This window comes from Centroberyx gerrardi, chromosome 15 (genome assembly GCF_048128805.1).
Source record: "Centroberyx gerrardi isolate f3 chromosome 15, fCenGer3.hap1.cur.20231027, whole genome shotgun sequence".
NCBI classification, from domain to species: Eukaryota; Metazoa; Chordata; class Actinopteri; order Beryciformes; family Berycidae; genus Centroberyx; species Centroberyx gerrardi.
The window spans coordinates 16,438,226-16,461,631 of NC_136011.1; the positions used below are offsets into that span (position 1 = coordinate 16,438,226).

Here is a 23,406-nt window from a genome sequence, read left to right on the forward strand (position 1 = left end):
ATCTTTATATCCAAGATGGAAGACGTGGTCATCCCGTTCTCGTCTGAGGTGCCCTGCGACAATAATGGACAGCGCATGTGGTGGGCATTCCTCGCCTCCTCCATGGTGACGTTTTTCGGGGGTCTCTTCATCATCCTGCTGTGGAGGACCCTCAAATATCTCTGGACTGTTTGCTGCCACTGCAACATCAAAACCAAGGTACAGTAATCACGGTGTCAACAATCATTTGAGCTGACATTTGGATGCAAAATAATGTCTTTAAATCCTTGATATCGTCACGACTGCACTGTAGGGGGCTGTTTTGCACACCAGTCACTTTGCACATAGAAACACTCGCATTTCCCTATGTCACACTGGCCTGAGCCCGCTGCCTGTTGCCCCTGTAATGGCCTGTATTGTGAAAGTGACATATTGACAGTATGCTGCTTGTTTCAGGTGTCCTATCATCCATCTGCAAAATAATCCTTTGAGCCCAAACGGAATATAGATGCTCATTGCAGTAGCCTATAATTTATGCATCCCTTGGACATGATTGTTATTGTCATTTGGATGTGTTTGCCAGCTCCCACTCTTGAATGAAGGGGGTGGTGTTGCATGACGGGTATGGGGAGGATGAGATGAGAGAGAATCCTTCATTCTTTTGCTTCTACACCCATCAAAACACCCTCATACTGTGCCAGCCCTTAACTTCTTGGGTGAATGGAAATATTAAAGGGGACCATGCACTAGTATGATGTAACCAAGGATGTGATCTTACACATTCCAACGCTGAGACCTAATGAAGTCCGTTGGGACATGTCATGCAGACCTAATGACATCAAAAAATACCTCCCTTTCACAGTATGCAACATCTCTGCAATGTTAAGTCCCTGGATACGCTATTTCTTCTTCATCTCACAGCTTAAGCTATTCTTGATTTTATTTTTGTTGCAATCAGTGGTCGCAGAAATGTGTTTTTGTTGCACGTCATACATGAAATCACTTTGCAGAATGGTGAAGGCAACCTGTCTGCAGTACTCATCTAGAAATAGGATAAAAGGATGACTGCTCATTACTTTGCTTGGGGTGGCCCACATTGAAGATGAGTCATGGCTGATTCACATGTGTATGAAAGCCTGCTTCACAAGTGACTCACACACTTCTGCATGGCACATGTGGTCCCCTGGTTGAGCGGAACGGGAGTTAAAAGGTAACATTGCTCAAGGTGTGCAGAACATTGCATATTTTCTTTGATATTGTGTGCTTCTAATGAGAAGATATTCTGGTACTCATGTTAATCCAGTGAAATATCTGGTATAGTATCTGTTTTGACAGTTCCAATTTAATTGTTATCTTAAGTGTTTGGAATGAAAAAGGGTTTGAAAAGATGGATAAAGAGAATTGAGAGAAAGATAGAGGGAAGGAATAAGGGAGAGAGAGTGATAGAGAGGAAGAGGGAGGGGAAGTCTCATGTCCCTCTTGCTGCTCCTCTGCGAAGTCCTTTGGGTGGCCCAGGTCATTTTGTGCCCATTTCTGCTTGGTATCATGACAGGTGTGTCACAAGGGACGAGGCAGGGCACCAAGAGAGCATCTTAAACTGACAGTCACCACAGAAAATAGCCTACACTGCTTTGCCAGACTGTGTCTCGTAAGATGTGAAACTGAGTATTATCATTATTTTTGGTTTGTTTTGTTTTTGGTGCATCTTTACCATACTCCCACTTGTTAATTGTTACGTGTTAAAGCTGAATGCTACCTCGAACACACACACACACACACACACACACACACACACACACACACACACACACATACACACACGCCCATATCCCTTGTGTAGAATCAAGCCGTGATGCATGTAGATTTGGACCGCAACATGGTTTAAACTACATTGGCCATCTCATGTTGAGGTGTCCTTACTTCATTACCTTTTAATTACTCCATGGACAGTTTGTCCAGCCAGCCAGGCGCCTGGGCGCTCAGAGTTAAAACACAATCAGGCGTTGGGAATCCAAATTATTTCCCAGTCTGTATGTAATCACATGTTCAAGTCCATCAAAAACGGACCTCATTTAGACCGAGAGATAATTCTATCCAATATTCTATTTAGGCTATTACTTGGTTGTCAGCCTACTGTCATTCCCTTATGCCCATGCATCCCATTATCAGAAATGGCACCAAACCATATGTCATCCTTCTTACTTCACAGTGTCTTGCGAGGAACCTGATGAAAATAAATCCCGCAAATATAATGAGGCATCCATCTTGTGACTGCTGGTGGGTATCTGGTTGTGTCTCATTTCCTCTAAATGAGGAGGAACGGTGATATGAAAGCATCTTACTGTTGGTGCTCCCGCTCTGCGTTGTGTTGCTGTGGGGGCAAGGCAGAGTCCCTTTAGGTGACTTTGGTAGGGACTTGACACTTGGCTGCAGAGGGAAAAGGCTTGTTAGGAGTATTAAGAAAGGAAACTGGATCTGTGTTCAGCTGACTGGTGAGGCCGTCTCAGTTGGCATGTGTTAGAAACAGGATGCATAACTGGCTTGAGTGGTGGAGGGGGGAGGGGGGAGGGGGGCGGGGGCGGGGCCGGGGGGGGGGGGGGGGGGGTTTCTCTGGCAATACTAGGAACCCGGAATCAGCGGCAAGTAAATGGAGGTGGAAACTCTGAGAGAGACTCAGGAGGAAGTGGAAACTGGACGGGGGGTCGGGGGGTGATGAGGGTTTTAAGAGGGGGTGTTGCATTGCATAGTATCCTCCTCCACACTCTACCATTGACACATAGCTAGCTGTGTCCCAACTCTCTCTAATGGCACTCTCCCCGTCTCCTCTCTGTCAGGATTATGACTTGGAGAGGTCATAGTTCATAGAAGTCATAGTAGAAGAAGGAAGGAGATAAGGGGATAAGGCAAAGAAGAACGAGCACCGCCACTGTACAAGAGCACTGGCACCTACATTGTTTAAAGAAAGTGTCTTAAAACATGGAATATGGTGGTGGCGACCAGTAGTGTAGTGTGGATGTTCCTGCAAAAGACAAAATAAACACACTGACAGGGCAGCAGTTGTGAGACAGGAGTCCCAGGAACCTGGCATGGCATCCTTTTACTTACATCTCTCTGAAACAAGACAAGACAATCGTATGGAGGACAGCAAAACAAACCTTGTTTTATTGTTCTGGTGCCGTCTCTTGGGTGGACTGAAAAAAAACCCAAATTGATTTTTCTAACACTCTGCTAGTAATGGCAACATTTATGGCAGCGTTTATCTGCTGGGTGTTTCTGAGAACTTGAATGCCATTTTTAAGCCACGTGTCAACACATTTGGAATTGGATTTACCTTAAGTCCTCCTGCAAACAGCAGTTCTCAGGGTACACTACATTTCCTGGTTTGAAAACAGAACCATCATCATTCTTCTGCAGTGCAGCTTGAGACTTCACACATTCTAAAGAAGGTGTTTTCTACTGAGGGAAAGGCCCGCTCAAGACAATGCTAATGCATATGCATGGCTGACAGAAATGTAAGCAGAACCACTCAGTGATACTGAAGTGTGGGAAACTACTGCCGCGCTGCAAGGCTTGTTAGCATATAAGCCTGTTCTCTTTCCCCTCCCCATGGCCATGCAGTCTCACTGAGTTGTAGTTCCTTGCGCTGGTTTACTGCTGAGCATGGTTATCTAATGGTCTGGTTATCTGCTGTGCGTCATGCCACCTCCAGAAGTTCTCGGATGACTCCTCTATTATGGGATGCATCAGTGAGGGCATGGGGGAGTAGTATAGAGGCTTTGCAGTTGCAACACAAATCTCTTAGTATCCATGATTGGCACCATCATGGAGGTCCATGGACTGTGACAAAATAATGGCTAATATATAACAACCACGCTAGAAAATGACAGATACTTGAAAAGGTTTGTTGTGGTGTGGGTGTAGGTCCATTCAGTAATATCAGTAAAAGTAAAAAGTCTACTAGCCTCATCCTACACCCTAATCCAAACCACCACGACTTGTAGCTTGAGAAGAGTCAGCTCAGTTAACCTAAACAAACAGTTGTTTTTTGGCTTTGTTAGCCAGGTAACTAGCCAGCAGCTTCTACTATGTTAGTGTGCAGATTAGATGTGTTTACAAGACAGTGATAGCTGACCAGTTAAAGGGTAACTTCGGTATTTTTCAACCTGGACCCTATTTTCCCATCTTTTTGTGTCTAAGTGACTAAAGGGGACAACAATTTTTGAAATTGGTCCAGTATTGAGCGAGATTGCGTCAGCCGGCAGCCGTGAAACGAGCTGCAATGTAATCCGACGGGGCAAATTGCACCATCAATGTACGTCCACTAAAAGTACTTGTTTTTGCCACCGACAGGCTCAGATTGTTATTATAAGTGTCTGACAACATTATGGAAAGGACCCTACAGAGAAATGAAATGTTTTTCTTTACCTTTCGCTTGATCCGGTCTGTGTGTAACTTCCTGCAACAACTCAACTCTTGCGAAACTTGAGCGAGACTTGGTTACATTGCAGCCCATTTCGCGGCTGCCGGCGATGCGATCTCGCTCAATACTGGACCAATTTCAAAAATTGTTGTCCCCTTTAGTCACTTAGACACAAAAAGATGGGAAAATAGGGTCCAGGTTGAAAAATACCGAAGTTACCCTTTAAACACAAATGTATGTATATGTAAACACAAAATTGATCAGATTTATCAGTGGCAAAAGTATTAGTTCCCAGTGAAAAACAGCAGAGAAATTAACCATGTCTATTGAATTCTGTTGAGATGGTCAAGTCGTGCATTTAGAGACACAATCAATCCAATCTGGTGGTGGATTTCCAATGGAGCAAGAAGCCATTGACACCTGTCATCATCCAGGGTTAGGAGGGAGACGGTTCAGTACCTGGGGTTGCACATCAACTACAAACTGGACTGAACTGATAACACAGAGGCACTGTACAAGTGAGGGAAGAGTAGACTGTTCTTCTTCAGGAGCCTCAGGTATTTCAATGTGTGCAACAGACTACATGGTCTATCAATCTGCTTTGGCCAGTGCACTGTTCTCTCCATTGGTGTGCTGGGGAGGCAGCAGCAAAGTGGGGGAGGCAGGCGAGACAAACTGGTGAAAAGGTTGGCTCTGTCTGGGTTGAGCCTGGACATCATGGAGGCAGGAGCAGAGGGCAGGATGAGGACTAAGCAGAACTCCATCCTAGACAACACCTCCCACCCCTTTCATGTTGAGCTGGTGCAGCTACGGTGCACCTTCAGCCTCCGCCTCATCCCCCCAAGGTGCAACATGAAGCATTTTATGTGCTTTTTTGTGCCAACAGCCATCAGACTGTACGGCCCCAACCTCTGAAGCAGCCACACATACCACATAAACTATCCTGGACTACTTTTTGCTTTCCGATGCTCCGGTTGCTTGCACTATTTCTGATTTGTACTTATGTCAGTACAGTACAGAGAGTCAGTACATATCTCTGAACACATTTTCTATATGTATGCTACCTCCATCCACAAATATGTTGTGCCACATATGCAAATCTGCATCTATACTGCATTTTATCTACATCTATTTAGTATATGCTATAATCTCACATATTCTATATTCTAATATCGTACATATTTTCCATTAATTTTTGTCACTGCCTTTTGTCTCAGTAATTTTTACTAATACTACTACTGCTATTTTGGAAGCCCTCTTAATGCTGTGACCCATACCTTTTCACACTTTCATTCATACATATCTACTTAACGTATTCTAATGTTGAGACAGTCATGTTTATATAACCCTTCTTATTTGTTATTTGTGTGTATATATATATATATATATATATATATATATATATATATATATATATATATATATATATATATATATATATACATATATATATATATATACATTTTTTTTTTTTCTTTGCTGTACCCTCTTACTATTTGCTGCTGCAACATCCCAATTTCCCCATGGTGATCATGGGATCATTAAAGTTTCATCGTATTTAATGAGATTTTAATGTGCTGGGTGCTGGTTCCTCTCATGGAAGGCCAGACTGTGCTCCTGTGATGTGGATAATATAGAGGTGGGGCTAGGACACATCTGGTGCTTCGGCTCTGTTTTCTCTGACCATTGTCAGTCTGTAGTCAATTATTACACGGTAAACTGAATGCTCCATTCACTTCACACTTGCTAGATTTCTCAAGGTAGGGTAAGGAAAGGTGAATCTGTTTTCCTAGCTGTTTTTTTTTAAAGCCCCAAGGTGAATTTCATCTTTATGATAGCCCAACTGATGATGTATAGCAGCCATAATGTATTTTACATCATTACCATACATTTTCATAATTGAAGATCGGTATTGATTTTTGTGTTCTTAGGCTTGACTTTATTTTCAGTGCAGTGAATTTAATCTTTGAGATTGCGTAAATGTCTCCCTGTATTTTGCAAGACAACTCCCTTGATTTATGCCCTAATTCAGTCCTGCCTGAGTCTTTGTATCTGCGTATGTGTGTTTGTGTCTGTGTTTGTGTGATGAGGAAAAGTGAGTCTGTGTGTGTGTGTGTGTTATAGCAGAGAGGGTGAATGAGGTATGCTGGGACACTCTTCAGTGCGCTTACCTTTGTGCGCGGATTGAAGTGGAGTGGATTGCGGAGGTGCCTGCGGAGAGGAACTGTTGTGAGCCAGTGTATCCCCTCGTGCTTGGCAACGGACCAGCTGCCTTTCGCCAGAGCAGCATAGAGCACACGCCCTGCCGTCAGCTGTCCCTCTCACTAACCTCAGCCTAACCCAGCACAGTCCAACCCAGCCCCACCCGGCCCAGCCCACTTCATCCCACACCAGCTTATTTTAAGTCCAGAACTAATTGGAAAAAATCAAATCCACCAAGTCCTGATGAAATGAATACAACTGAATAATAATACTTGTGATAAAGGCCTTTCTTGCTGTGCACATATATATAACCTTGTATTGTTGCTTAGTTCTTGACTTTATGTCATCTCAGGAATGTATGTGTAGGCAGACTACTATGTTCTTGTGGCCAGTGGTTGAGTTCCATGTGTCTTGTCATGTGCTGTTGACACTGGCTGGGAGTGAGCGTGCCTCGGAGCTGTCCCAGGGCAAAGCGTGACCAGTTTCCACCGCCACACATGCTCCTCTCCCCCAGCCCCTCTTATCAAGATGGGAATAACTTGTCAGTCTGCCTTGCTCAACTTTTTAAGATCTAACAAAGCAACACAAGTTGCGGGGGCACAGTGAGTTGAAGCTGATAAGATTTGTCTGTGACAATGTGTGTTGGAAGTTTTGCTCTTTTTCGCTCAGCTCAACCTCACACTATCTACTTTTAAGATGTAAACAGTTGGAAAAATAGATAGGATACTTAGCCGAGTAGATTTAAAGTAAGCCGCTACATAGCTCCTTTTGCCCTTATGCTAAGTGTCACCGAATATAACTTTCTTTTCTCATACTCCAGGATGGAATGTGTGACTCATAAGGTATTCTTCAGTGGAGATCCACCCTTTTCTGGGTACTAATCCCTAATTCTCAGGGCCTGATTTGATGGCCATGTAGGGACAACTGTAGTGGGCCATGCCGATGTATGTTAATCCACAGACAAGGAGAGGCCATATATCAGGCTGGACTATGTATATCATGAGGCAGACACAGAGGTCCAGCCCCCTGTCCCCAGCACTGTGCTCCCCTGCCGTCATGCTGTTATGTCTTCTTTGGCCTGTCACCGGACTATTAAAAGGACCTCCACTCCCCAGGAGGTATTTGGAGGTTAAGGGTTAGATGGCAAGGGTATACCTGGCTCCGAGGGGAAGACTGCTGGACTGGCATTCCCGTCATTGGAAATGTGTGATGGGGACTAAGCCACCTGATCCCGGCCTAGCCAAACTGGCAGCGGAAAACCATTTGCATATGGATCCCCTGGTTGAGACGGGCTAGGCTAAGCTGGCATGGGAGGCCTGCAGGAGGGAGATAGCTAGCTAGCGCCTGGGCTAGCCAGTGGGATCACGGCTTATGGTTTCTAGTCCACCAGCTATCTTCCTCAGCTGTTGTTGTCCTTAAACAGCTTAACATCAGAGGAAGGGTGTGTGTGTGTGTGTGTGTGGGTGGGGTGCTCTCCCTATAGCCAGGCCACAGAAATGAAATTTAATGCTATTTTTATGAACGAGAAACACTGTTGAGGTTTCACCAAGTAGGGAGAGGGGTTTAGCTTTCATTACTTTGAAAATGTATCAATATTTGCACATGGACTCTGTGTAGAGTATTTGAACAGGTATTTAAATTGTAGTTTAAGAGGGAGAGCAAAATGTATTTTCATCTATTTTGGTGTTATCCACATTGTTAGTGACATGCCAATGGCGGGGTACTGATACAGCTCTAAATAACAGAATGGGAAAGATGGACCTTGCTTTCTCTGTTGGAGCTTATGATATAAGCCCTGTTTTCATGCTCACTGATGTTTCTCATGCAAATCTGCTTGTGTACTTGTAGGAGAGGGTGACAGAAAAATAGAAGTGAGAGGCATTCTTGTCTGAATGTGTCATAACAGAGATTCAATTGTATGTTGCACATAGAGTGTATATGCACATACAGTGTCTATCTATAGCTTTACACTGCTGATGTTCTCTCCCCATTTCAGACATCAAACTCTGCATTCATATTGAACAGTACAGAGAGTGCTATTTTCAGCTTGTCGTGATGAAGCGCTTACACCCTAGAAATGCCCCAACCTTCTATGCCATTGCATGGAAACAGTGACCAGACACTGCCAGCACATGCACGGCCCTGGGACTAGTCTTTTCTGGTGCTGATTATCAGGCATAGCCAGCCATCGCCTCCTCCTCCCTCCATTCCCCTTAGCCCACCACCCACCCCCAGCAATCCGGGAAGCCAGTGGAGCGCTGATCTGTGGACATCAAAACGCGCGTAACGTCATAATTGATGCTTTGAGCTGTGTGCAATGATGCAGTGAAAAAGGGAGAGAGATTGAGAGAGAGAGAGAGACAGAGAGAGAGACAGATAGCGTAGAGGACACGACAGTGACCTTCAGAGATCTCAGCAGGCGGTGTTTCTGCTGCCTATTTAGAGATCAGCGCTCTCTGTTAGCAACCAACATGGCTCTGTGAGGCTGACCCTGTGGGTGAACATACAAACAGAGCTTCCATGCTTAGAGTAGGTTATAGATGCTTAAAGTGTGAGAATTGCACATGACCGCCACCATGGCCACTGCCCTCAGCAGCCTGTCTCAATTAACCTCCAAGGGGGCTAGGCTAATATGCTAATTGTCATTCCCCTAGCAGGCTAACAGCAGGCTCAGGTTTCTCTCTGAGTGCCAGCAATGCGCAGGCTTAGCCACCATGCTACAATGCTAAGATTGTACCCCATTTGGCAGCCTCCCAGTCAATGTGTGGTAGTTAAGTGCGCACTGGAGACTCATAAGATGGAGTGTTTTTTATGGGGAAGCACAGGTCGGACTGACAGTGAAGGACAGCGTACAAGCTGAACCCTGCTCAGCCAAAGTAAACACGCTTGCTAGACACTGATTTTACCTCTTGACTTCTTCTGACATTTTCCAAAGCGGCTGCACAGAGTGAGTAGCCCAACTGTCAATTAAAGCCTTGTTTGATGCTCGCAAAAGTGAAATTCCAGAAGGTCCTGTCTCACTCAGGTTGTGTCTGCTGCCTGACGCTGCTCTGAAAGCTGTGAAATGTATCTAGACAAGAACGAAGCGGAGCGGACCAATTTCAGAGAGTGACATGGGCTTTGTAAGGCGATGCGCGCGGTGTTGAGCCCCGAATGACAGCTTGTGTAGACATCATGTACAGATGATGCGCAGTTTGCACGGGTTCATAGCCGACGCCTCATTAAAGATGGATGATAATGCAGAGCAGCCGTGCCGCTCTCTGACAGCCTATACCATTGAGATTAGGCAACGTTTTAATTGGTCAGTAGTCTCAAGACTATTAAGTTGCTCAGCTGCCCTCCTGGGAAGCTTTTGGGCATAGATCGTTTTAATCAGCGTAGATAAGTGTCTATCAGAAGAACGCCAGCCATTTTGAACATCATGGATCATCCCCTACCTTAGAGACAGATGATGCAGGTGGGAAGTTCTCAGTGTTCGACAGCACTCCTGATCTCCACTGCTGTTGATATGAGCGTTGATATGTCAATGAATCTCATAAAAAGTTGCATACTCCAGTTTATGCGCCCCATTAGAAACAATGTAAACAGTCAGTCTCAGTCAGCGTGTATTTTTCCTTTCTCTCAAGGTCCTTCCGACTGTGTTCATAATTGATAATGAGTCTAATCAATCAGAGTCGCAATCATGAGGGGTGAATTAATATCTGTAATAGCTGTCTATTAGAGAGCTGCTCATAATGTCTTATTCTATGCTCTTGTGATTGTGGAGATGGACTTGCATAATGCTTGGGAGAGTACATGATGCCTGTTCGCTCATTCTTTCCCATCATGGCTGTATAGATCACAGAAATTTAGTTGCATGACTGTTATTTGAAACGTATTTACATATTCGAAAATAGATTGCAGCAGTGTGAGACTGATATTGAATGTCCTGCAGATGTACACAGGATGTTTGGCCTTTTGTGAAAGTAATTTGAAATATTGTTTTAGCACTGGTTATCACTACTAGCCGCTCTGTTGTTTTCTTTACCATTGTCAGTCAGAATTCACACTCTGTATGCGTTAGGGTGTGTGGTGCTGTTATAGCTCTGGTGAAACTTGCGGTTCATTGATTATGCTGTTGGAGAGTGCTGGGAGTAGCAGGGCCTAGTTTTAAGATTCAGACGACGAAATGCTGTCTATGGTGCTCATCTTTGATGCGGAATCCATTGGCCGCAGTGGAACACAGTGCTGCATCTCTGTGTTTGGGCAGGATGCATAAAACATGATGGCCATAGGCTTCAGCTATTCTGCTCAAGTGGAGATTTTCAGCACCATGGAGAGCTCAGGAAGGCAGAGAGAGCTAGGCCTCCCCATCCCCCAGATGTTACGGAACAATATCACACACGCACTTGTTTCTATCTGGCTGCCGTTTTAGCATTTATTACAGAGTGGCTGTGAGACATCTCACATCTTTGTTTGAGCCACCTGGCACCTGCATGCTGTGTGTAATCTGAGAATACAGATGGCAAAGAGTAAACTGACTCTAATAGAAGAGTTTGCTTCAAAAATGAGATGACCATTTAAAATTATGCCACCTTCTTTTCTAAAATGACTGTTATGGATAAACCTTTAGTTAGGTATTGTGTGAAGTTTTTAGGATGGAAACATCTTTATATATAAAATTATTGAAGGATGTACTTCAAGTAACAACCTCTTAAAATGGATATCTAAAATGGATATATAGCATTATAGGATTCAAATGTATGAATGAGAAGGTATATCTTTACCATGTGGATGTTAGTCATTTCATTATTATTGGCAAAGTATGGCAGTAAACTTTGATCAAAGGTTTTGACTCACCACATGACTCAGACCGATCTCACTTTACAGAGGAGCTCCCAGCTCTTTAACTAACGCTCAGGGAATACACGATGAGTTGGACACATCGCTTCTGAAAAGCAGGGTTTAATTGGTTGCATTGAAACTAAGCGGGGATGTGAATTGGATACTAATATAGCAGGAAGGGAGCAATGCCGGCGTATGGCAGCAGTGTCTGAATTAGACAATATCCCTTTCCTCAGTGAGTGTTGCAGGGACAGAGATAAGGAGTGGAGCATCTGGAGGAAGACTGGCCGGACATCAAAGCCAGGTTTCTCTTCGTGCCTCGCACACTCAATATAATACAGTATAATATAATACAATATAGTACTGAGTTGCTGAGTCTTCACAGCAGTGCTAGGCCCCTCAGGTCTTCTGAGCAGGGCCTGTGGGCTATTCCAAGGTCCAGCCTAAAACCTAAAGGTGATTGTGCCTTTGCAGTTTTAGCCCCAAGGCTAGAGTGGTGAACTCTGTACCTTGTTTTTTCAGTCAAACATTTCTTAGATTGATGTTGTTTGTGCTGCTGTATCTTTTCGCATTTTTTTTTTCTTCACTTTTTACTGTGTATTCTGTTGAGTGTCTATATTTATTTCATAATATATCTTGTTATGTGTCCATATTTGGTTCAGAACGTGAAGTCTTTGTGACTGACTGTACTGTTTACTGACTTACAATGTAGAGGACAAAACAATACAGCTCACACATTTTTATTTTCCTCATCATCCTAAATGCTTGACTATTGCTAGGGATTCGGAGCCTGACACTGGGGTCTCTATCCTGGACCTTGTTGCCTCTAAGTAGTTGAACTTTATCACTCCAAAGTTACTTGTTACTACCTACTAGTTAAGATACTGTGCGCACATTTGGTATTGAAAGATTTAAAACAGGGTTAAAAGTTAAAAGTTTCACATGATTGTCTTTGAAGTGTTTCATCATGACAGATAAAAAGGGATACATTTATCCCTTGCCTATAAATGATTAGTATTTTTAGATGAGGAAATACTTAGAATTGTTATAATTACAATTACACATTCTGGGGGTTGAAATAAGCCCAGACAGAACACATGTTTGAGGGGGAATCTAAATTTATCCCTCTGTCAGTAGAAAATATTTGTATGTTGGAAGCTTGTAAAGATCCTGAAATTGCATCTTAAATTAGTATAGATAATGATTAATCCAGACCCTTTGGGGCACCCTTTCTGCTTGGGCCTATATTGAATCCTTCCCATCTTTTCCTCTTAAATAACCTTGTGAGGCTTCTCATTATAGCTTACCCTGTGTGTTTCTGGTAGTTTTCTGTGGAACGCCTAAAAACTTTATTTCTCTAATTTGCACATTTGATTACAAATGTGCTGATGGGGTTTTTGGGAATCTCTCTCTCTCTCTCTCTCTCTCTCTCTCTCTCTCTCTCTCTGTGTGTGTGTGTTGGTCAGTACTGACGGACAGAGGGCAGGGTATATAGCTGTGGGCAGTTTTGCTGTCCTGCGCTCTGGTCTCTGGAAGGCGATGGAACGGGAGACCGCTGAGCTTAGCAGCTGCTCTGCTAAACATTGTCTCAAGTGAACATGAGCAACAGAAATGTGCTGGCATGTTTTCAAAAGCCACAGGGGTTCTCTCTCTCTTTCTCTCTTTCTATCAATCTGTCATTTTTAGCTTTTTCCCTTTTTTTACTTTATATCTTTTGTTCTTTGTTTATCTGTGTTATCTTCCTGGTATTATTCTCCTTCTGTCTATATTTACTGTCTTCTCCCATTTCCCCCCTTTCCCTATCTTCCCCTTTCTCTACCCCCCATCTCTCTCTCTCTCTCTCTCTCTCTCTCTCTCTCTCGCTGTCTCTCTCTATTTTCTTTTCACATTTTAAGATAATGGTTTATTAAAGAAACATCAAAAGTCAAAGTCTCTCTCTCTCTCTCTCTCTCTCTCTCTCTGTCTCTCTCTCTCTCTTGTTTCCTCTCTCTTCCTCCTGTCCCGAAGCATCTTCGTCTGTTGTTGTCCTTCAGGTCTCCTTTGCGGTGCCCCCCAAAGGAGCCGTGGTCTGTGAAGTCAGTAGCCAGGCCAGACTGCTCTCTGCTGGGGAGCCCTTGTTGTTCATTTGGCCCTCTACCCCCTCAAGGATCCTGGCAGAATTAAACGCAGAGGGACAGGCCAGAGATGATATCATAGATGACATGTGGAAACATGGCATTGTTAAAACACTGGAATAGACTTGCCTTCGCCAGTCAATCAGAATTAGAGACCAGGATAAGGGAGGAAGGAAGGGGGAAAGAGGGAAGAAGAATGTTGGAATGTGGCCCCAGGCTGTCTGTTTCTGAGATTAATTGCCCTTTCCCTCTTTATTCCGTCCTGATGCACCCTTCCCCTTTAAGAAATTGACCCCTGCTCGGGCGACCAGAAATGGAAAACTGCGTGTTGGGCGTGATCACAGACAGAGCCTTTCACCTGTCTTAAAAGGAGTCAGGGTCAAAGTTGACAAAGGTCACAGGAGAAATTAGCCGTCCGCGTGTTCTCAAATGACAAGTCCAGTGAGCAGAACAGAAGGCGTGGTGTTTTTGAGATGAAACCCTACCTATGCAAGCTGCGCTGCTGTTTCCTCTTCCTGCGGGACTCGCCCTAGCCGGCTAACACGGCTACTCTGTAATTACCCCGACACGCAGCCTCTGACCATCGATGCCATGCTCCCTGTCGATCAAAGCAACACATTCTTGGAGAAGGGTGTGTGTGGGTGTGAGATATACTTGGTTTATGCTATTTAAAAATGCATGCTAGGCGATAAGAACAAAGACACACAAGGCGGGAAATACATCTCCTTGTTATAAATAGATAAAGAGGATCTTTCTTAACCTTGTTCATTCTTCCAGAGTCTAGTCATTAGGTTCATTTTCACACTCAAGTCCTATAACACAACAAGAGAGAGCTTCTTTGTTACACTGCACTTACTTTAAATAAGAACACTTTTGCACACAGAAAAGGATATTTAAATAACCTGTACCTTATGAATTTGTAACCATGTGACGCCTGTGCTCCATAAGGCCTTTTATAGAGGAGTGAAATGAGTGGAGAACACTTGGAACAGCAGTGGGAAGCCAGTGGGCAGAATGGCAGTGGCTGTGATATATAGAGATTGCAATGCATAATGTGATTTACTGCTGTCTCAGGGCCAGCCTTGGCCCTGCCATTTTTATTCACACACGCACATGCGTGCACACACACACACACACACACACACACACACACATTCACATACACACATACACACACCATTAAAAGCATTAGGAGTCTGACATTTAGTTTGTGTATGCCACACAGGCGGTGGTGGCTTGCTTTTCTGTGCCACCCTGCCTCAGTCGCAGTGTGCACACATGATGGCAAGGCAGGACGGGCGACAGTTTGAGAGAAACAGGTCAGGACCTGCTGCCACAAACAACTAAACTGGAGCTCCAGAAAAGTACAGGGAGGGACAATTTAACATGAACCCACCTGTCACTACCTCAGTTTACGTGACATGATGCTACTAATGGTTAAAAAGTAGAACCCGCACACCGAAGTGTGATTTAGCATGACGACGTTTAGATCCACGATGGATCTTAAAATTAAAACCACCTGTTCATTCGTCCTATATATAGGCTTCACTGTCACCTGGTATGTGACGTCATCACAAGTAAATAGGACAGGTGAAACTCAACTTTTTCATCGCAGTGAATAGGCATACAGTATATAGGTATACACATGGTAACCAGGATACTCAAAAAATACATAGAATATATAGTAATTACATAGACAAAATACACATAGAATAAATATACATAGAACATAAATTATGCATACGCTATCAAAAGTACTTTCATATGTGATGTCATATCGTCATCAAAACTCATCTATTCCATACCCACATGACCTCGCCCCCTATTTGATGCTACTAATGGATATTATAGCTTCATATAGCTTCCATTTACATGCCTGTACATGTATTCATACAATGTGCTAAACGTATTTAGTGTCAGTCCTGAATGGTTGTGTCCTGGGGCTCAGGATGGTGATAGTAGTAGCTGTAGCTTCTGGCCTTTTCCCTGTCGTAAAGCCCTGACCTAGCTTTCACCTCCTGAAAGGTCATGACCTCCCCGGTTAATGGTTCACAGAGGAGCATGGGTCATTTATTGTAACACAGTGAAAGTAATAGCCCTAACCTGGTTAGAAGGGTTAGCTCGGAAAAAAAGGCATCTTTTGGGTCTTGGAAATGGTTTAAATAATGAAACTACTTTTGATTGACAATGTTTTGAGTTCAAATTCTCCTAAGCACTGCTGCTACATGTACTATGTGCAAAAAAAGTAATTTTATATGCACATCTATATAGCTCTTAAATGCATGCAGGCTTCTGGGAGTTGAAAGTGAAGCAGAAAACAAGGCAATTAAAATGTTTTCCCCGATGTCTCAAGCTGTGCCGACCAAGAGGATTGGTGTTCAGAAATCATCCCTGTCTGTTTCAACAGTGTTCAGAGGTAAATTGCATTTTTTGGTTTGTCATTCCAATTACCTCCGAGTTGGACGCTTCCTCTTTTTCTCTGTTCTGGGAAAACAAAACAACAGAGAACAGCTGCGAGCTTCCTCTGGTTGTAAAGGTGACTCTACTCTTGGACCAGATAATGTTAAACCAGCAAATGGCTGAAAAATTAGATTCTTTATCCATGCTGTTTTTTGAAAATGGTTCATTTTGTATTTTTGTTACACTGCTATTATAGTTTCTGTATGTGGTGATTATGTAATTATTCGTTTATCTAAGTCACTATGCTACGTTACCGGCCATCATTGGGTGTTTACACGGATATTTCCCAAATGCCATGGATGTGATGCTTCCATGAGTTTCTCCTCTCAGCTACATGTAATATTGCACTATAGAGTGCTTGCTCCACTGGTAGAACATCATAGTATCAATGCAGTACCAGTACAAATATTTTATGGTTTTAATAGCTTGTGCGGAGCTCCAGCAGGTCTTCCTATGGGAGGCATAAAATACAATCGTGGTGCTACAGGTGGAATCCCTCATGAATAATGGAGTAGTCAGTGTGTTGTTCATTTGTTGCGTGGACACAGATACTGTGGCTGCATTATTGATGGGACCAGGACTCAGCTGCGAGGTGGCTTTCTTTACTCTGATATTCATAAATCAATAACGAAAAATTCCCCAGGCTGTTTTTCATGATATACAGCCGTTTGCTGTGCTCTTGATTCTAAGAGTCAAAAGATGGTTGTTTCCGAGCCCGGTCATGAATATATGACTAAAAGGAGCTTTGCTGAAACTGGGGAAATAAGAGGAAAGTTAATGAGGAGGGAGGAAGACGGGATACTACTTGTTGGTTGAAAGCAATAATGCTATATACCTAACCCAACCTGTAATAATTGATACAGACTGTATTTGTCTCTCTTTGACTTGTAACTGTTCTCTTTCTAGTCTTGTGGCTAGAAAGCAGAGGAGGCGCAGACCCCTGTCCCCGCTAGGCACTGTTGTTCAGGAAATGATCCCAGAGACCCTGGCATTCTGGGAACAACCATGCGATCAGTGCTATCTCCTGGAACTACCCAGCGATGCTTGGCCCTAATCCCGCTGTAATAGTAAACAACAGCTGTAGGGCACCAGTGTGCTCTGATTAAGAGGGAAAAGACAAATACATCAATGTTCCTTCTCACCAGCGAGCCCATTCAGACATGTCTCCTCTTTCTTTTCCACACGTTTGTTAGGAGGGAGCCGTAAGAAAATAGAGTAATGAGATTCCCTCCTCGGAGTGATTGATTTGTGTAAAAGTGAAGAATGATGTAAGTGATTTGGCTCTAGCTTCACTATTTTTGATGTACTGTATATACTGCACACTAAGTAATGCGCCCTGTCTTCTATAATTGCTTTGTGAAACACCTAATGCATTATATACACTACCTAGATAGTATATTTCTGTATAGCTTTACATTCTGGCAGCTTGTGGTATGCTGGAGCCATCGCTCTTTGTGATATGCTGTGTTATAGACATTCCCTGCACACAGCTATAATAGGACCAGCTAAAAATGCTTCTTAATGGCAACATGTCACAGCAAGATATACTATGCAGACATACATTCACACACACTCTCACACACACACACACACACACACACATTCACACATGCTAGACACAGAGAGAGACTCGGGTGTTTGGTTGCTTTCCTTTTGCGTAATGTTTTTTCAGGCATGCTGGAGTCTTCTCAGTCTGTCATTGTTGAACAGGGTTTTAAATAGACGGGGGTATTTGGACACAGCTTAGTTGCAACTGCAACACACGTGATTGAATTAGAGTGCTGTCAGTTGGCTCCATTATAGCGGTCCCTTGGATATTTTCCATCAGCAAGTTGGTCAAGAGAGTGTCTCCTGTTACACTATTTTCCTTGGTGTCCTTAGCTGTGCATATTGTATGCTGATCGATTGGCAGATACTACCTCACAATTTAATCCAGCATGCCATATAAAACAAAAGTCAGTCTGAATCTCGCTAGCAATACTGAGAAATCGAAAGTTCTCTACATTTACTGCGCAGTGCGCACAAAAGTATATGCTTGCGCCCTATAGGAGACATTTCAAGCAGGTCATGCTGGTGTAAAAAGCTTATGATTAAATTCTCACTGACAGCAAGTAGGAGATCAACATCTTAAAGCCCCTAAAAATGGATGACACAGCATGTGATGGATCTATATGGGCTCAAGAGGTATAGCAAACATTGGCCACTCACTTCGGTACGATCAAGTATGATCACACTAAAGCTGGATATGAATTGTGCCGTTCTTAAGTTACTCTATCACAGCTCTATCCTTGTCATTGACATTTCCTTGAGACCTGGCTGTTGTAAGTGACATCAGACCAACGCGTGTGAATATATGTCTTGTAAAGCCAAGGCCCTGAGGCTTGAGTGTGTAACAAGGTTGCACTTGGAGTGTTTTTCTCCCTACACTAGGCTAAAAATAATGTGATGGTATTTTGGTATTCTGCCACCTGCATTATTAGAACGTCCTTCCTTTGCCCACCGCTGCACCTTTAACATGTTGAAGAACAGGGGTTGGGTCCGCTCTCTAACTCTGCACGCTTTCTTTTTCCTTTATTGAGACAGCAGGAGATGTGAGAGTGAATTTAGACTTGTGGAATCGCAGGAAAGAGGATTCCAGTGTCAGTTGTAAGCCAGCAGGGGCTCTTGCAATTCCAGAGGTAGAAGTCTTAAATTATTTTAGCATTTCTGAGAGATTTCACACGGTCAAGTTGCCTTTTCCACTGTGAAAGCAGTGTGGACTTATGCAAATGTCCTGAAGGGCTGTATGTGTTTGTCTAATTTGAGGCGAAGGCCAGGAAAGGTGATTAACTCAACATGGCGTCCTCACTTCATCTGGTCTGATGTCCAGGGTTTTTTTGCTCATTATCCAAACGACATTTTTTATTTAATGCAATTAAATGTAACTAAGATGTACATCAACTTTTACATCCGCTAAATTGCAAAATTGTTGAATTATGACATTTCTGATTATTCCACACTTACAGTAGATGATAATTTATTGACTCTGGCCCTGCGTTTAATAACACATCTGCCCTCTCTCTCTCTCTTTCTCTATCTCTCTGTCTCTCTTTCTCTGTCAGCCTGCCTCTCTCTCTTTCTCTCCCTGTTGCTCTGCTTCTGTCCCTCTCTCTCTACCCCCCCTCCCCCCAGCCTCCCCTCCCACACACTCTGTCTCACACACCTACTGTCTGCCCGCCAGGTCTCTGTTGCTAGGCGACAAGCAATGGACTGCTCTTATGAGAGCGACGTTTGTCCACCATGATCTCATCCTTCCCAGTGCCGTATACACACACACACACACACACACACACACACACACACACACACACACACACATGCATGTACACACTGGGTTTCTCTCTGGATAGAGTTGTAACAGGTTTCTTGTGGAGAGAGATTTGTGCCAGCAGATATTGTATTTGAATTGCAAAAATCTGAATTTTCCATGCTTATATTGAACTGTTGAATTAAAGAAAATGATTTGTTGAATGAATGAATTAAAAAAATGTATTTGTAAGGCACAGTTTGAAACTTAAAATGTCATTTTTACAAATTAAATTCAAATTAATTCTCTGCCTGTGCTAATCCCTTTCCATAGTTTTCCGATAATGCTACCAAATTGAATTGAATATTTCCTGACCATAGTACATAGTACAATGTTAAAGTAATAATCTGTGAGATCCTTGTTTTCTTGGTCTTGGTGACACCTTTGGTGATAAGCGTTGTTTTGCTTTGGTGTTTTGTGCTGAATTTCCCAGCGCTCACCTTGCAACAGTGTCACCAGTAGTAGACTGACAGCAGCTCCCACATCCCCAAACAAACAAGCATGGGCTGTTCTGCTGAGACTAGTGAAGCGACTACAAATAACAGAATGGCAAAATTTCAGATGGTGTCCATGTCTATAATATCTGCACCATATAAATATATGAGACATGTTTTATAAAAATATGTTATATGTTTAGTTTCATTATTACTTCCGTTATGGTACCGGTCTTTCTCCGTTCAGCCATGGTGGCTCTTGCTGCTCATGCTAATTACCAACTACTCTTTTGATATTTATCACTGTTGCTGCTTTCTTAAACATAAAATTCATCACTTCTTGTGTGGCAGTGGATTTTTCCCAGGAAAGTCCTACCCGCTACTGGGAGTTTAGAGCAGCAAATGTTAAAGCTTTCATGAACTGGGTATAGGTTGAATCACTATTGAATGGAATCAGTCGGCTTTAAATCCTTTTGATCGTTGTGACATGGAGAACGCTATTCTTAGATGCTGTCAGGTAGTTGCGGACAGAAATTGTAGATGTTATAACATCCAAATTTCCACAGTATGGTGTCTGTTCAGAAGCAGCCACTGAACATGTTGCTACCCCCCCTCATGTTACCACCAGGCTGCGAGTCTTTCCCTGTTGCTTCATCCCTTTTGATTGGTCCCTGGGGTTCTTAAGGCTTTTATTTTGACAAATGGGTGTGATACTGAACACTAAAAAGCACTTACCCCAGTATTGATTAACGGTGGCTATTAGCTAGTGGAGGGGAAAAGAAGACGTTCCTACAGTAAACCTTCATTGGCTGTCCAGAGCCTGTTAAATAAAAGCGCTAAGGCTGGGGATTAGCAATGTGGATTTCCTCACTGCTGCATTTGAAGAGAAGAAGCTCAGAAACTGTTTAATATGGAGGTTACTTTGCTGCCATAGGCATACGGCTTCTAGATGAGTGGATTACTGAGACTAGCTCTTAGCTCCAGACTCTCAAAACCCAGATGAAGAGGAGAAGTAAACTCTGTCTTCATTATGATGTAACACACATTGTATGACTCACGTTAACTCACTTTTTGTGCAGAGGTTCGCTCTCTTCACGGCATGAGGATGGGAATGAATATTGCAATTCTCGTGATAGTTAGATGCACAATTGTATTCGCAACCATTACGCATAGCGTTGCCTCTGCGCTGTGATGTCAAGCCTCCCAGCAACTGCCCTTCCTTGTCCACATACATCACACACAGCGGAACCTCGGATGACATCATCGTGGATGTCATCTCCGAGGACAACGTGACAGCAAGTGATCGTGTCTTAGTCAAGAGCTTTGAACAGTTCTAGCTGCTTCATGTGATTAGTCATTCAACGCCCCCCCCCCCCCCCCCCCCCCTTCCCTGCTTCCCTCTTGTTTCCCACATTGTTGTTTCAGCATGATTTTTGTTAAGTAACAACCCCCACCCCTCCCTCACCCAAATGTGACCGTAACACTTTCTGCGTGTCACCCCCAGTGACTTGTCCTTGGGTTCTCATGGTGCTGCAGTGCTGAAGTGCACATTGTGGACTGCGGAGGAGAGCTGATTCAGTCTTCACATCATCCCATGTGAAAGCTGTCGCCACCTTTCTCTCTAACTCACCCTGACAACACTTTTTATTTTTGTGCTGAATTTTCAGTGTTCTTTATTTGAGCCAAACAGTGCAGGCTGCACCGAGCCCGGGAGGGTCATAATGCTGACTCGGGGTGGGTGGGGGGTGGGTGGTTTCCTCCACCCCTACAACACCCACCCACCCAAACCGCCCCCACACCGCAACAACATCATCGGGAATGCCTCTCTCGACCTCAGGAGAAAGGCAATCCCACAATGTTTTCTGTCATGTCCTCAAAGCCTGAGTCCATTCCAACAACAACAACAACAACAACACTAACAGGAACAAGCAGACCACAGCAGAAACCAGAGCCTGCACTCTCGCTCACGCAGGACACAAACAAACATGGCTGGTCTCAGACAGAGAGAGCTTCCGCTGAACTTCCATGCCTTGTCTGTGGATGCTTTAATCTACAGTGAAAAGCCTTTGATTTGGTGAAGTAACTGCCATGCGGGCAGAGACAGACAGAGGTTGCCTCAGTCCTTCCCAGCAGCCCGCTTTACACTTGACATCACATAGAGGCTTAATGCTGTGGAGTACGGTCCAGTGTTCCTCCGAAGGCAATGACCTTTCCTATAAACACACAGATTGGCTTGCCGCGCTTCCATCTTGCATAATTACACAGATTCTCTGTAGGTTTTAGAACGGGTGTACACACACTTGCTGTAAAGTTACATCCAGACTCCAGCTCCTCCTAATGGATCTTGTTAGCCGAGGTCACAGTCCTCTCCGTCTGGGGTCACAGTGAAGAAACACAGTCCTTCCCCATGGAACGTACTGGGGGTGCGGGGTGGGCTGCTGAGAGAACACAAGCCACAACAGTCCCCAGCCTGTTCGCTCTTCCTCTCTCCCTTTCTTCTTCTTAACTCCAGGGTTAAAACATGCAAATTCTGTATGAGGGAAGCTGATTTATTTTCCCCAGTGGGAGGCGTGAGATCTAAATTTAAAATGATTAAATGAGCCTAGAGTTAGAAAATCATTTGCACTTCCATTTGTTAGCCTCAGAGCTGTTCTCAAATCAAGGGCAAGTCTCTGAATCATTAGGCTCAGATGACTGCCTTTTTCGCTGCCTTTAACGAGAACATTTCCCAAATGACACTGTTGACCCTTGTATTGTGAAACACCATTTGTGGACCTAATCAACACGTTCTCAGGAATTGGAAGAATTTAAATCCAGCTTTGTTTAGTGCATCACATTAGCCAAATGCATTCAAAACATTTTGTACAGTTACAAAACAATAAACCACAGGAATTGTTGTTGTTGATTAAAAATCAGAGCAATAAACCTTCTGTTATTGTTCCATATCTAACATATGGCCTACGCCCTCTCTAGCATATTTTCACGTGGTCCTGTGCACCGGCTGGTATCAGCCAGAGTAGTGAGAGTATTATTGCATCAGGAAAAGATAAAGGTAATGAGACCTGTCCCAAGCAAAGAGCGCCTAATCTCTTCAGGTTTCTCCTAAGCCGGAGAGGAGAGGAGAAAGCAGAAGGAATAAGGGGAGTGGAAGTGATGGGAAAGTGGAGATGAGAGATAAGGAGGGAAGGATAAAGGAAGAGAGAGGACATTAAGGGGAACAGAGAAGAGAAGAAAGGGGGATGGGGGAGATAGATTATGACAGGAGAAGAGGATACCTGGCCGTACCTCTTTACCTCAGACTGTATCCCAAGGGGTGATTTATGGTGGGCCAACAGTAAATAGGGGTAAGAGGCTATGGGTTGACTGGATGATGGATGGGGAGGAGAAGACAAATCAAACAAGATCATATTTTACTGGTAAAGAGAAGATGAACAGAATGTGAGAGCTCAGGATATCTCATGGCAGCAGAGGAGGATGGAGGTTCATTGCCTGTCTATTGCATTAGAAATGCATCACAGAAGAATACAGAAATCCAGCAAAATCAATTCCATCAATATCCTCCGACCCAATACATCAGCGGTGAAGGGGCTAGTTTAAGAAAAAGATAACTCCTCTGTTGATTTCTAT

The 23,406-nt window shown here is 43.6% G+C and overlaps 1 protein-coding gene across 2 annotated transcripts in view; it reads left to right on the forward strand.

Annotated features, from left to right (window-relative positions):
* The window catches only part of kcnma1a (potassium large conductance calcium-activated channel, subfamily M, alpha member 1a), a 138,034-nt gene continuing 114,628 nt past the window's right edge, over positions 1–23,406 (forward strand). For both annotated transcript variants that reach the window (XM_078288582.1, XM_078288583.1), the window contains exon 1: positions 1–198. In XM_078288582.1, coding sequence (XP_078144708.1) covers positions 16–198 — 183 coding nt within the window. In that variant the 5' untranslated portion in view covers positions 1–15. The remainder of the gene's footprint in view (positions 199–23,406) is intronic.